The 14268-nt window shown below is 38.3% G+C and overlaps 1 protein-coding gene across 19 annotated transcripts in view; it reads left to right on the forward strand.

Annotated features, from left to right (window-relative positions):
• The window catches only part of EP400 (E1A binding protein p400), a 49439-nt gene that overhangs the window by 28778 nt on the left and 6393 nt on the right, over positions 1-14268 (forward strand). For 11 of the 19 annotated variants that reach the window (XM_080628553.1, XM_080628564.1, XM_080628565.1 and 8 more), the window contains 24 exons: positions 455-786; positions 1408-1610; positions 1712-1881; positions 2091-2287; positions 2756-2867; positions 3557-3700; positions 4008-4166; positions 4432-4515; positions 5115-5246; positions 5362-5406; positions 5507-5660; positions 6086-6327; positions 6900-7073; positions 7317-7364; positions 8383-8519; positions 9069-9125; positions 9249-9327; positions 9890-10090; positions 11074-11119; positions 11201-11310; positions 11919-12123; positions 12631-12794; positions 13222-13428; positions 13736-13931. In XM_080628553.1, coding sequence (XP_080484679.1) covers positions 455-786; positions 1408-1610; positions 1712-1881; positions 2091-2287; positions 2756-2867; positions 3557-3700; positions 4008-4166; positions 4432-4515; positions 5115-5246; positions 5362-5406; positions 5507-5660; positions 6086-6327; positions 6900-7073; positions 7317-7364; positions 8383-8519; positions 9069-9125; positions 9249-9327; positions 9890-10090; positions 11074-11119; positions 11201-11310; positions 11919-12123; positions 12631-12794; positions 13222-13428; positions 13736-13931 — 3598 coding nt within the window. The remainder of the gene's footprint in view (positions 1-454; positions 787-1407; positions 1611-1711; positions 1882-2090; positions 2288-2755; positions 2868-3556; positions 3701-4007; positions 4167-4431; positions 4516-5114; positions 5247-5361; positions 5407-5506; positions 5661-6085; positions 6328-6899; positions 7074-7316; positions 7365-8382; positions 8520-9068; positions 9126-9248; positions 9328-9889; positions 10091-11073; positions 11120-11200; positions 11311-11918; positions 12124-12630; positions 12795-13221; positions 13429-13735; positions 13932-14268) is intronic. The other 8 variants (XM_080628569.1, XM_080628561.1, XM_080628570.1 and 5 more) reach the window with 4 other exon arrangements.

The following is a 14268-nucleotide window of genomic DNA, read 5'->3' on the forward strand; positions in this document are numbered from 1 at the left end:
AGCAGACAGGTTCTTGTGACTGTAATACGTCGTAATTACATAGTAATGCATAAATAAAGGAATCATAAGATTTTCACAAGCAAAGATACTCAAGCAACCTATAAAGCATAGGGAAACATCAAGTATATGTTAAACTGTGCAAGAACCTGCACCTCATAAATATTAACGTGTTAATTGAAATGTCCTAAATATAAATTAATAGTTTCGGTTTATTTACAAAACTATGAAAAAGTACTTTAAAAAACCAAGTAGGTATTAAAATAAGATATAATTGACTCTTTAATATGAATTGGATTTAATATGAATTCAAATTTTATCCAAAGTTTATACCTTTAGTGATTGCTTTACATAGTTCTTATAATCTAGGATGGTGGTGGTATAAAGCACACAGTGCTCTGATCCTGATAGCTGCATTCTAAAGAAACTCAAATTCCTACGTTTTTATGATGAGCAGCAAATGGTTCTTTTTCAACTCTCCTTGGCAAAGGAAACATATGAAGAGAAGAACCGGCTTTTGAAGGAGCGTCTGGACAGAATATTTTCTGGCAATGAGCGCCGTTGTTCACGGGCCCCGATGTATGGCAGAGACTTGCTGAGTGTTTGTTCTTTGGCTGGTGAAAGAAAGCCCTCTCAGCCATCTTCCAGTCAAGACAACAGCTGGAGGTGGGCTGGCTTTGTGAACTGTTGCCTTTCTTCAAGTGCCTCTGGAGGCCCAAGTAGCCCACTGCAAGAAATGATCCTGACTTTGGGTCAGCAACAAGAATCTCTAAAGGATGTAGTTAACAGGTAACGTGTGACTGTCTCAAGCCTTTACCACATTTAGTTATTTCTTAAACAGTCCTTTTCAAAAAAGCTTTAAAATGTTGTTTCTGTTCCTGTTTGGTTTAGACTGATACATTTAGCATAAATGATGTGCAGTACAAACATAAAAATAACAGTCACTTCTGTTTCCTTTAGGATCTTTATAATAAGAGTTTTCAGTACTTATTCCTAATTTCAAGCCCAAATTCAGCTGACCATAACTCATCTTCCATTCCTACGCTTTGGATTTATTTCTGAATAGTTCTGAGTCAACCAACAAAAGCCAAGACACAGTTTCTGTATTGCTTTTAGTGAGTTTGGTATGATGGGTGTTTCTTGTGTTTGAGCTCCAGGGACTGAATGCAGTGGTCACAGTGCAAACACCTTAACAGAAGCTATCATCAAAGCAGACAAAACAAAAGTATAAAGGGAGATGGAGAATATTAACACTTTGAAGGCATTCAGCACTTACTAAGACACTTTAATGAAGTGGTTAGATAACAGTGTAAAATTACATGGTTGACAGGCTGAAAATTATTGCTGCAGATGATAATTTTGTATATAACTTTTTAAACTGGTATTCCCTTGTTTTGATGCTTCTTATAGGGCTCTCCTCGTATTGCCAGCTGCAGTTGCTGCTCCCCCATGTATGTATGTAGCAAATCCTCCCCCTTCATATAGTCATAGACTAAAACTCCTTAAGCACAGTCTTAAGCAGAAGGCAGCTCCACACTTGCATCAGTTGCAAAGGATTACCACTCCTCGCTTGCTGCAGTTCCCTGACCTCCGGCTGGTGCAGTATGACTCAGGTAAATGATGACATTTGGTGATAATGTTTCCATGATTTCCTGTTTCACTGGAACAGAATTTCTGTACAAAACTATTATTGATTTTCTTGTTTGAAATGTAGGAAAATTAGAAGCTCTTGCTGTCCTGCTTCAAAAGTTGAAATCTGAAGGGCGCCGTGTGCTGATCTTATCACAGATGATTCTGATGTTGGACATACTGGAATTGTTCCTGAATTTCCATTTCCTCACATTTGTGAGGATTGATGAATATGCTAACCATGAACAACGGCAGGTAAGATTGCCCTAGCAGTTGTCCACTGGAACAGCAATATGTGCTGCTCAGGTTATTATATGCTACAGCAGGAGAAGGAGATTTGCCTGGTTTCTTATTCATATTGAAGAACTTGTTCTTGTCTGTGTTTTCATTAGGCTGTAGTCAATTTGGTTTGGCATTTTATTGCTGTATATGGTTTATTTACTCCTTTTACTCCATTTGTGTAGGAGCTGATGAAAATTTTCAACAGAGACAAGCGCATTTTCTGTGCCATCCTTTCCTCTCACAGTCGTTCCACTGGAGTCAATCTTGTTGAGGCAGACACAGTTGTGTTTTATGACAATGATCTAAACCCAGTGATGGATGCAAAAGCTCAGGAATGGTGTGACAGAATTGGGAGATGTAAAGATATCCATATATACAGGTGATGGTTACAGCTCAACGACCGCTCTTTAGCATGTTTTAATGTAAGGTTAATTGAGATAGTGCTGCTCTGCGTGAACTGAAATAAAGTGGAAACAGTGCAAAAACTTCATCTCACTTCAGTAAAGAAGATGCTAGGTTATCATATGAAAATGTGGTCGGTCTTAATGCCAAATGTAATGAATGAATCTTTCATACTTGTTTTTTGACAGTTAGTTTACATGGAGTTATTCAAATGAGGTGTCCTTTGATCTTTGTTCTTGATTTTTCTAATTACACTAGTTGTTAAATGAAAGCTTTAAAGCAAAGGTGGTGGTATGTGTTTTGTTCTGAGCGTGTACCACAACCCCACAAACCACCACATGCTTAGAGTTTGGTGTTATTCTCTAAGGGAAGCTTCTCTTTTTGTTTCTGAAAGCTGTTTTGGAAATGACTAATTAGATTTCTATTCTTTTTCCTTTTAATTTAGGCTTGTCAGTGGTAATTCAGTAGAAGAAAAGCTTTTGAAAAATGGCACAAAGGACTTGATCAGAGAAGTAGCTGCTCAGGGAAATGACTATTCAATGGCCTTTTTAACACAAGTAAGTTAATATTCAAAATACATCGAAACATCTATGTTGCGGTGTTTACCTGTGTTGGAATGGTTAGTAACAGTTTAGTAGAAATCTATTTGGGCTAGAATGGATAAGCAGTCATTAGATTTCATGATTGCTTGAACTCTAGGTGTTAGTGCTGTATTCTCTAAATTACCGTTCATCTGCTTTTTGTCCCATTACTTGCGCAGTGATGCACAGGTATCACCTGTGTGACAATATATTCTGGTTTCTTGAGCGCTGCTGCAAAACTCTGCAGAGCTTGTAAGGATGAAGGTTTCAACAACTTTAAAAATGTGACATACAAAGTTTGGGTATTTAGTGAGATAGGCTCTCAGTTGCTGCTCTGAAGATGCAGCAGACAGTGAGTGCAGTAATTAAGCTAGTCCATCCCCTTCTGGCATTCTCAGTACAGTGGTGTAGAATGAAACAATATTTCTGAGTTCCCTATAAACAAACTGTTAACACTTTATTCTACTCTGTAGTCCTACAGAGAAAGTTACAGGACAGAAACCAGCTGATTTTCCAGAAATAATAGATATAAGTTTATTCTTTCTTTAGTTAGTCCATAGTTTATAAGGTCACTTGAACCTGAGCTAATTCAAAGTTATATAAAAATGTAGAATGGTTCTGACAGCTGAATTTACTTCTTTTTATTTTTCCTTTTATTTATAAAGCAAACAATTCAGGAATTATTTGAGGTTCATTCTCCTATGGAGGATTCTGGATTTAGAGTGAAAGCAGAAGAATTCGTAGTACTTTCTCAAGAGCCGTCTCCAGCAGAAAATATTTCACCTAAAGTTGCAAGACCATTCATAGAGGTAATTATTAACATACATGTTAAAAACACAGCTGTGCAACATTAGTATTGAACAGTTGCCTTATCTCTTTTTATTTGGGTAAATTCTGCCAATCTCTTTTTCTGGTAGTTTTATGTTGTTTTGTGATTTTCCTTGTAACAAAACTTCCAAAGCCCACAGTTTTGTTATGCACATTCTGGGGACTGTTTCTCTTGCCTCAGCAGACACCTATTCCACAAATCTGTGTTGGATTTCAGTGAATTTCTTATGGGGTTTCTCTACATGTTGTTGAAGTCTTCAATATTTTTAAAATATGTCTTTTTGAAAGGCCCTCAACAGTATTGAACAAGAGGATGAGGAGTCAAACGATTGTGTACAAGAAATAGGACGTGTCTCAAGCATTGAACCATTAATCTCAGAGCTCTGTGAGACAAAATACAATGAAGAGCCCTCACAGCTGCAGGAGTTAGTTGCTGTTGTGGATCAGGTACCATGACTTTCCGTGAATATTTGGTTAAAAAGTAATGTTTAGTTTGAGTATTTCAATTTCTTTGCAGTCTGGCTTAAAGCAACTTTTCTCTGGGATTGATATTCCCATTAAATGGATGGGACATCTCCTACTGACTGAAGATGTTAAGCTATCAGAGAGGGAGATTAGTTTTAAAGAGAGCATTGATACACTCTCCTTCAGTTCACATTCCTTTTATTATCCTCAATACTAACTTTTCTTTTTCCTTGATACGTTCTCTCAGCTGACTCCAATTGAGAAGTATGCTTTGAATTATTTAGAGCTCTTCCATGTTTCAGTTGATGAGAATGAGCCGCGTCTGAATGAGGTAAAACAGCACGCCTTTCTTTTCCATATTGTTCTGTCACAGTAGGTATGAGCAGGGTTATTTTTTCAATGTGAAGTGGAAGTTACTCCAATGATGTGGAATATATTGTAGGCACTTCTGTGATCTTCTCTTGCTATACTTTATGAACGCCAGAATGCCTTACAGAGAGCTTATTATTTTGGGATTCTCTTGGTTTAAGAAGGTGTCAGTTCTTAATTTCTTTTCTATAAAATGGGAATGACATGCTCCAGCACAGCTCAGCAAATATTTGTTGTACTCTATTGATAGCTGTGGGGAACAGAGAATTTAATTAACTTCAGTGAACCTGCATAGTTGGGTAAAGGAGCTGTGTTCTGGTTGTCTTGGTTGTTTAACTGAAATTCTTAGTGCTTTATTTTGAGGGTTTAAAGACCCTCAACAGAGACCAAAAACTATCTCTTCTAAATGATTGTGAAAGTATCTATTAAGAAATTGCTGCAAGATTTCTGTGCCTGAAAATGTCACAGTTCAAGGAGTTTGTCCATAAAAATACAAATTGATAGCTTGTAGTCAGTGACTGTTACTGCATAAAGTTTATAAGGTGTCTGACTTTCACGTAGATGGAATTGAAAACTGCAAAGAAAGCATGGGAAGTCCAGCATATGAAGGAGTTAAAGGCAAAAGAGCAAAAAATGCTTTGGGAGGATGAAGAGGAACTTCTAACCTACACTCGGGAGGATGCATACAACAAAGTAAGTCCTGGTTAGTCTTGTTAATAGTGTATTTCTTAACAGCTATTCTGAGAATACCTTTTCCTTCAGGGTTCAGTTGGATCATTTGAATTGTATTCTTCTTTTTGCTGTGTAGGAATATGTCTATGAAGGTCCAGATGGACAAACCGAAATAATGCCAGTAAGTAGAAGTAATACCAGGAAGCCTAAACAGGCTTATTGGTTTTTGAAACATAATGATCAGTGTTAATATAGCAGTAACTACTAATTTTATTCTGTAGCTTTGGACTCCTCCCACTCCACCTCAGGATGACAACGATATCTACATAGATTCTGTTATGTGCCTGATGTACGATACTACCCCTATTCCAGAATCAAAGTTACCTCCAGTGTATGTCAGGAAGGAGCGTAAACGACACAAAACAGATCCATCTGGTAAGTCCTTGTTCAAAACTGTTCTGAGATTTATTGCTGAAAGCTAAAGAAGTCGGGGGATTTTTCATACCTACTACATGTTTGGACCAGAAAAGATCAAATTTACAGGTTTGAAGATGTGAAAATTCTTGTCTCGCCATGGTCTTGAAACAGTAAAATCACTGAAAACCCCGGTTCTTACAGTGTGTCTTTCTATTTAGACATATAAGTGTTCTTCAAAGGACAAGTTTAGAACACAGCCATTCTATTATGTGAATTAGGGCCTTACTTTATAGCAGGCTTGTTTAGTTAGTGACAGCATGCTTTTCAAAGGCAGTGAGGAATACTCTCTACACATATAGGAGCATTTTGCAGCTGTAAGTAGCAGAGGAATCAAAAGAATGGTGGTAACTATTTACCAAGAATGTTGGGGGTTTTTGTCCTAGCTGCAGGTAGGAAGAAAAAGCAACGTCATGGAGAGACAGTTATTCCACCTCGTTCCCTTTTCGATCGAGCTACTCCAGGAATGTTGAAAATGCGCCGAGAGGGCAAAGAGCAAAAGAAAAACATCTTGTTGAAACAACAGACACAGTTTGCAAAGCCTTTGCCAACTCTTGTCAAACCAGCTACTGAGGCTGGACAGGATAATCCAGAGTGGTTGATTAGTGAAGACTGGGCACTTCTGCAGGTCAGATGATACCTACACTTTCATCTGTTATTATTTATTGTATTTTTGCTTCTGGTTTCAGAAATGGCTCTTTCTGCACTTTATCTCTCCCAGGTTATTTCTAATTCTTAATGGCTAGTTTGGCATTTTGCTGACATAACTCACAACACATTGCCTAGCCTTTGTGTTCCTCTAAGGATAAATTAAAGGTTAAACTGTACGATTAGCCAAAATGCATGATTAAGTCTTATTTTTATTGTAGAGACCACTTACTATTATGTTTAAGATTAGTTGTGCTGGCTGGACATTGGATAATGCAGCTAAGGTTCTTCCCACCCTTGGGAAGAGAGCAGCACTTGAGTGGCAGCTCTGTTTTCCTCTTCTAGCAATCTCCAAGTGTTTTCTTGCACGTCAGTCTGCATAATAGCATTTTATGCTTATTTATTCTCTGTGAACATAGGTGAACCCATGGCCTGAGCCCTAAGCTATCTGTATCATTGTAGTAATGGTGTGTGGACACATGCAGATAAGGATAGGTTTGGAAGACTGAAATGATTTGTCATCTGAAGCTTTTGTACCTTTATCTATTGTAGGCAGTGAAGCAGCTGCTGGAGCTTCCTTTAAATCTTGCTGTTGTATCGCCAGCACACACTCCCAATTGGGACCTTGTTAGTGATGTTGTTAACTCCTGCAGCAGAGTCTATCGCTCACCAAAACAATGCCGAAACAGATACGAAAATGTAATTATCCCAAGGGAAGAAGGAAAGGTGAGTTTACATAGAATGATGCGTCTTTTTTTACTTTAAGTTTGTAGAGTTTTTTTTCCTTATCTCCATAAACACATGTTTTTTTGTTAAACGTTTCAACAGTGTAAATAAATAACTTTTTAAAGATTATAAAATTATCCTCATCAGGATTTCCACTTATTTTATGTGATTTCTTTGAAAAGAAAAAGCACCTGAACAAAATCTTCCACAAAAGATCATCTAACTTTCCTTCTTATTTTACAGCTAATGTACGAAGCTAATCCTAAAAAGAAGACAAAAAGTATTTATAAGGTGTGCATTGGTATTCTTTCCAAATCAAATCTAGACACTGTGGTATTTAGCAGCAATGGAGGTGGGCAGATAATTCATATGAGATCCATGTTGAGTGTTACTTGGGTTCTGAAACATCAATTAAATTGCCAAATGTATTTTTCCTTTCTTTGTTGATACAGTGGATTGACACCAGCCTTCAGCTTTTGGATTTGATAGATAAATTTTAAACCATGCAAGAAGTTTGTGATTTCACTTAAACTGTAGTGGGTATTTTTTCACCTAACAACCACCATGAAACTTATCCTGATTATTATGATTGTACTTAAGATCTGTAAAAATGTACTTCATGCTAGAGTCTAAGTGGATTACAAATATCTAGTGAATTTAATGTAATGAAACACCTTTTAGTAAATGAAGATGATAGTATGCTACAGAAACAGAAATAAATTCCATGATTGTAAACAACTTCTTCCAAACCATACAGCAATTTAGTGGCAGAACTGGGTAAAGAACCCAGAACTTCTGGCTGTAGTCCCATTCTCTGACTAATAAGCAGGTTTGTCCCTGACTGGCAGTTTCTGCTTAGGAGAAGTCAAACGTTAGAATGGCATGGTGTGTTGGATGTTAACATAGCTTTGTTGGGAGAGCAGTGCAGTGATGGTTTTATTATACTATGTGTGCGCTATGTGTAACTATAAACTAATGGGCTCTTGGTTTGGGTACTGAATTAAACTTGCAAGATCTAAACTAAAGCGAAGATTCTTTTTCAAATTAGAGTTTGCCATTTTGTATGTCCCCAAGTGCTGATGCCAGTGTGACCGTGAGAACTGCTCCTTATTTTGCTCTTTCTTTATACATTTCCCATAGAGTTTTGTGTAACAGTAAGTTATCAGTGACACGAGGCAGAAACCAGTCTGTGATAGATATGTTGGAGTACGTTTTTAAATAACCTACAAGCGCACCATGTGTTTATACATAGACAAAAAGCCATGTGGGTGTGTTTGCAATTGAAAGCTGGTGTCTTTTCATTTTTTAGACTAAAAACAGTCGCCCACTTCGTACCAATCAGATCTATGCTCAAGATGAGGGTGCAACCCACACGCAACTTTATACTAATCATTTTGAGATGATGAAAATGATTGCAGGGAAAAGAAGTCCACCTATCAAACCTCTGTAAGTTTAACTGGGATCATTCAATCCCAATCACCCTGTCACCACAGATCTCCTGGAATCTGTTATGAATTGCTGTCACAACTGAGAGTTATTTTACATTCTATATCAAACTGCCGGTTTGTTTCTTTGTTCATGATCTCTTTCCTTGCATTCTGGCCTTGTGTTATTGAAACATCTTCATATTTCATGTGTTCGGGTTAGCTTTTACTCACTGCATGAATTTATTTTGTGGATTAAAAGCAGAAGAGCACTCAGTTTTCAACCTTATGTTATAAACTACACTTTGCATTTACCTGAACTATACATACTTTATGTCTATGCTGATGACTAGTACGTTGTTTTGTATGTGTATACCTGCAGTAACTTCTGTATTTGTTTACTGTTTACTCTGAGTCTTCCTTAAAATGTCTATCTATATACAAGCTCCAGGACTGGTGGGAATATCATGAAAACTTCACCAAAACTGCAGTGTCATCTATTAAAACATGAAGTTAAATATTGTTTTTAAGTTTCTTCTGTGCCCAGTAATACAGTTTTGCTCTATTGCAGACTTGGCATGAATCCTTTCCAGAAGAATCCAAAGCATGCGTCAGTACTTGCAGAAAGGTGGGCACCCTATGTCTTAAAGGAGTTAGGAAATGCATAGAAGTGCTTTTCTTCTTTTCTTTTTTTTAACTTTCAGTTGCTTACTTTTAACAATTATGTGCTTTTTCTTATCATTGTTTCTAGTGGAATCAACTACGACAAGCCACTTCCTCCAATTCAAGTTGCATCCCTCCGAGCAGAACGTATTGCAAAAGAGAAAAAGGTATGGTCTCAGCTGTACATATGACTGCTAAAAAATTAACCGAGGAAGTATGAGAAAAGCTGCCTCCTGAGAGAGCCTTGGTAGTACAGTAGATGTTATGAGCAGCTGCACATTATTGATGTACTAGGATTTAGATATCCAAGGTCCAAAGTGGGAGCTTTCCTTGGGCCCGTATGTCACGCCCATACTCGTAGAGAAGCATTCTTTAGGGGAATATATTACAAACATAAGTATCTTGGTTTGTTCTTGACCATTCTGTAGCCTCCTTACTTACATTATTCAGAAAGAGATATTTGTTCTTGCTTATGGATAGTAAATTGCTTGTTGTGCTATGCATTATGCCATATAACCACAAATACAGCTTGTAGTTTGAAACTGGTTAGGTCAGGTAACTGGGAGCTAGCGAGCTAAAATGAAGCAGATTTGTATGCTGTCTCTGCACACACATAATATATACTTTGAATTAAAGGGGTTTTGTTTGTTATTTTGTTTTTAAGTAATACACCCTGATTGTTACATGCACTGTTTTGAAGACTATGAAGCTCACACTTTGATTTCCTAGGCTTTGGCTGAACAGCAGAGGGCACAACAGCAGACAGGTCCACAGCCTCAGCAGCAGCAAGCTGGCCAGCAGCAAGCTCAGCAACCAGCTGTACAGCAAGCACAAGCCCAACCTCAGCCACAGGCTCAGGCACAGGTAGTTCAGCAGCCACAGGCAGTAGTGCAGACTGCAGTAACTACTGTGGCCAACACAGCAGTATTGGTAAGAAAGGGAGGGCTTCGTGCCTTTGATGTAGTAACTTCAGTTCTTCTGTGTGTATCATAATGTGTGTTTTATTTTCTCTGGAAAGTGAGGATTTTAGGTCAGTGTAGTGAGATAAAAGCTATTTCCTTCTTTCTTTTTTATTTCCTGAGAATCCTGGGTATCTTCTTTTTTGCTTTTTTATTAAGACTGTTCATACCGTTATAGCAATAGCTCTTGGCATTCTGAGGTGGAAAAGTATAATATCCTTTGCAAAGATTTTTTGCCTTTTTCCGTTCAGACTTTAACTTAATCAAGTACGTTTTCAGTAAACAGTGTTTAAGCAGAGAAGGGAATGTGGCTGTAAGAGCTACTAGCTTAAACCCCAAAGCTTTATTAACCTTGGCAAAGCAAATGGAATGTTGCATCCTACAGGACCTACCATGGTTGTGTTACAAACTGTGCAAAGTTTTCATGGCTTCCTTATATCTAGAGTCTGTTTTAATGAATCTGATGACAGGTCTGAGGCTTTTGCTTTTAGAGCCACTCCAGTTTGCATACTAACGTGTGCTAGCAGTGGTGATTTTATTTTGCTTGTTGAAGGCCTTTTACAGAAAGACACAGAGAACAGGTTCTGACCCATAAGTATTGCTCCGTATTTAATGCTCAGTGATGTTCATGTGCGAGTGGTTGTCTGTGAAGTGCTAGAGTAAGATATTGCTCTCTTCTTCTGCTAAGGAGGATATCAAATGACCAGTATTTACCAAACATTTGCTCATTAGAGTGGCAGAATCCTTACATATATACATCAGTTGTTGATACGTAGAGTGAATGAGCAACTGCAGAAGTATCTGTGCATTTTATTGCATTTTTCTTATTTTGTCACTTCTGGAATGCAGCCTTGTGTTAAACAGCAAAGTTTAAGAGATATAAACAGCAAAGATAAGAGTTCAGTTTTCTTCTATTGTTTTTCGGATCTCTTACCTCAATTGTCTTCTAAATAGGCTGGCACAATCAAAACAGCAGTTACGGGGACAAGTATACAGACTGGTAAGAAGACTTTATAATTGGGCATTGGAGATTCAGATTTTCACTTTTAGAATCTCACATTTAATCCTCACTTGCTTTCAGCTACAGTGAGTGGAAATGTCATAGTGAACACAGTTGCTGGAGTCCCTGCTGCTACCTTTCAGCCCATCAATAAACGTCTGGCTTCACCCGTTATACCTGGAACGTTGACTGTGAGTAGATCGCATCACTAGTTGTGTCCCTGGACTGACCTTTGGCTGCATGTTTTATCAGTGTATCTGTTTCCTTCTTTAGCTTTCCATGTTATCAGAAACTCTGCTTCTTGCTAATTTCATGTGCATCATCCTTCTCTATCAAACCCCTCTCCTTTACCAAAAGATCAGAACACATGGAGCAGTTGATCAGAAAAAAGTGCCTAATAGATAGTACTGTTAAAAATAGTTTGTAGATGAGTTGCTGTCATAGGCAGTGTATTATGTTGCTCTCATTTCCAGCCTGTAACTGTTTTGTGCTTTGTTAATTATGATCTTTATTATTATTTTGTTGGTTTAAGACTATGGGAGATAAAGCAAAATAAGTGAAGGATAGTGAAATCAAACTTAAGGGTTTGGTGATCAGCCTGTTTGAAAAAGGTTTAACCAGATGCTGATTGGAACATATCCAAACAGATAGATGTGTTAGAAAGGACCTGCTTTGCCCTTGCAATACTTTTGCATTTTTCATGTTTGTTTCTAGAACTGTACAGTCCACTTCCAGAAGGTTCCATAGCTTTATATGAGATTTGGAAACTGTGAGAAATAATGACTCTATTCTGTTTCAGACTTCGGGAGGCACTGCAACTGCACAAGTGGTCCATACCCAGCAGCGAACTGCAGCAGCACCTGCTGCTTCCACAGAGTTGGTGACCATTGCATCTACCCAGGGAGTCCGTGCAGTGACATCAGTGACAGCATCAGCAGTAGTAACTACAAACTTAACACCCGTGCAGACCCAGACAAGATCTTTGGTGACTCAAGTTACACCAGGTAATAATCGTGTGTTCGGGGATTACCTAAAGGGTTCCAGAACTTCTGTAGGTTGCTTGACCACTGTAGCCCCACAGTATTGAAAGTCTGGGTTCATTGGCAGCAAAATTAATCGGTGGTGTGATTTTTAACTTGCTTTATTGTTGGTGCTCAGATTACACTTCTCTCCAGTATTTCTGGATGAAGTGTTGAAGTAGAGAGCAGCTTGGCCCCTAGGCATACAATTAAAAAAAGATTATTAATAATCTAGCAGGAAGATATTAGAGTTGACTGTCTGGACAAAAATTCATTATGAAGGAAGAAGCATATATTTTATTTACTCTGCTTTTACATCATGTTTATGCTAATGTGTTGTTATTTGTAGTTATGTGTTATTTGTAGTTAGTCCACAAACTGTGCTGGAACAAAAATAGGCATTTAACAGCTTGATTTTTTTTTAAGTGAAATCAATGAATTAAACTGAACATTGCAAATCTTCAGAGCATTTTGTGTTTCCTTTATTCACAGCTACACCAACAGTCCAGCTGTCTGGCAAAACAATCACCCCTGCTCACTTCCAGCTTCTGAGGCAACAACAGCAGCAGGCTGCTCAGGTGCAGGTCCCACAGATTCAAGCTCAGGCACAAGCCCAGTCTCCAGCTCAAATAAAAACTGTAGGGAAATTGTCACAGGTGAGGAAATGCTTCTGAAGTAAGGTGGTGTGTTGTTACTCTCATTGTTATTGTAAGCATCATTAGCAGTGTGTGTTGTATATCCTGCTTTCTTGGGCTAGAGTGAAATGCAGCTTGAATTCAATCCTCCTAAAATCTCATGAAGGCAGTTGAGTCTGATACTACTGCAGTAGGTCAGGATGTAAAGCACTTGCTGTCACTTACTAGCAACCCCTTGCATAAACGAGTTGCATTCTTAGCTCTTTGTTCTTGATAAAGTCTGGCATAAAATGTTTTGTCTTCAAAGCTCCAGATTCATCTCCATTTTTTTTTTAGTAGTCATGTAAAAGATAGGAAATTATCATAAAATCATAGAATTGATTGAAAAATGACCTGGAATTTCACAGGTCATCCAGTCCACCCTGATGGAAGTGTTTGATTTTTGCAGGAGCAGCTGATCAAGCTGCAGAAGCAGAAACTGCAGCTTCCCCAGCAGCAGGCAGCACAGCAGACACAGCAAGGGGCACAGCAGCAAACAGCGCAAGTGCAAGTACAGCAGCAACAGCAAACTCAGCAGCTCACTGCAGTTACAGCCCCTCGTCCTGGTGCAGTTCTCACAGGCACTACTGTGACAAACCTGCAAGTTGCTCGTCTTGTAAGTTGTCTTTAACTTTGTAAAAACAGCCTTAAACACCTTATTCTTTCTGTGGGTTTAAATGAACTGAATACTGGTCATCCATGCATACAAGTGCCCTTTGCTTTACTTTCGGTAGTACAGAAGATACAACTGGAAGATAAATAGCTTTAAATTGCACTTACTTACCAATACCATCTCTGAATTCTGTTACTGTAAAGGAGCAATTATATTTAGAAACATTTACAACTATCGCTTTATAATGACCTGTTATATACAGCAAATATTTCTTGTGCCAATACAATAATCTTCATTCCTTACTGCTTAGACTCGTGTTCCTGCTTCCCAGCTTCAAGCACAAGGACAGATCCAGGCCCAAACTCCACAAGCAGCACAGGTTGCTTTGGCAAAGCCTCCCGTGGTGTCTGTTCCAGCTGCTGTTGTATCATCTGCAGGAGTCACTACGCTCCCTGTTACTGTTGCAGGCATTAGTGTTGCCATTGGGCAGCCACAGAAAGCAGCAGGTATGTCAACAGGCTTGCTAAAACATAATGAAGTTTTACAACCTACTTTTATAAAGATAGCATATTTTAAGTAATGTCTTCCGTGGGACACTCACGCTTTTTAAAAGCTGAAGTGATAGAGGTTGCATTCCTGTTTGTTTCAAAAATAAGGTAAGAGAATTATGCTTACTGCGTCTAATCTGGAAGTTAGCACCATTCTTTAGCCAGATGTGGTGGGGTTTTGTTTGGTTGGTTTTCAATCTGTGCATGAGAGCAGGTGAGCAGGTTTAGTTTTACAAATAAAGACGTAGTAATTTCATAATTTCTTTTAAATTCAAAATGGACATAAGGAGACTTG

Source organism: Psittacula echo (genome assembly GCF_963264785.1).
Source record: "Psittacula echo genome assembly, chromosome: 13".
In the NCBI taxonomy this organism is placed as follows: Eukaryota; Metazoa; Chordata; class Aves; order Psittaciformes; family Psittacidae; genus Psittacula; species Psittacula echo.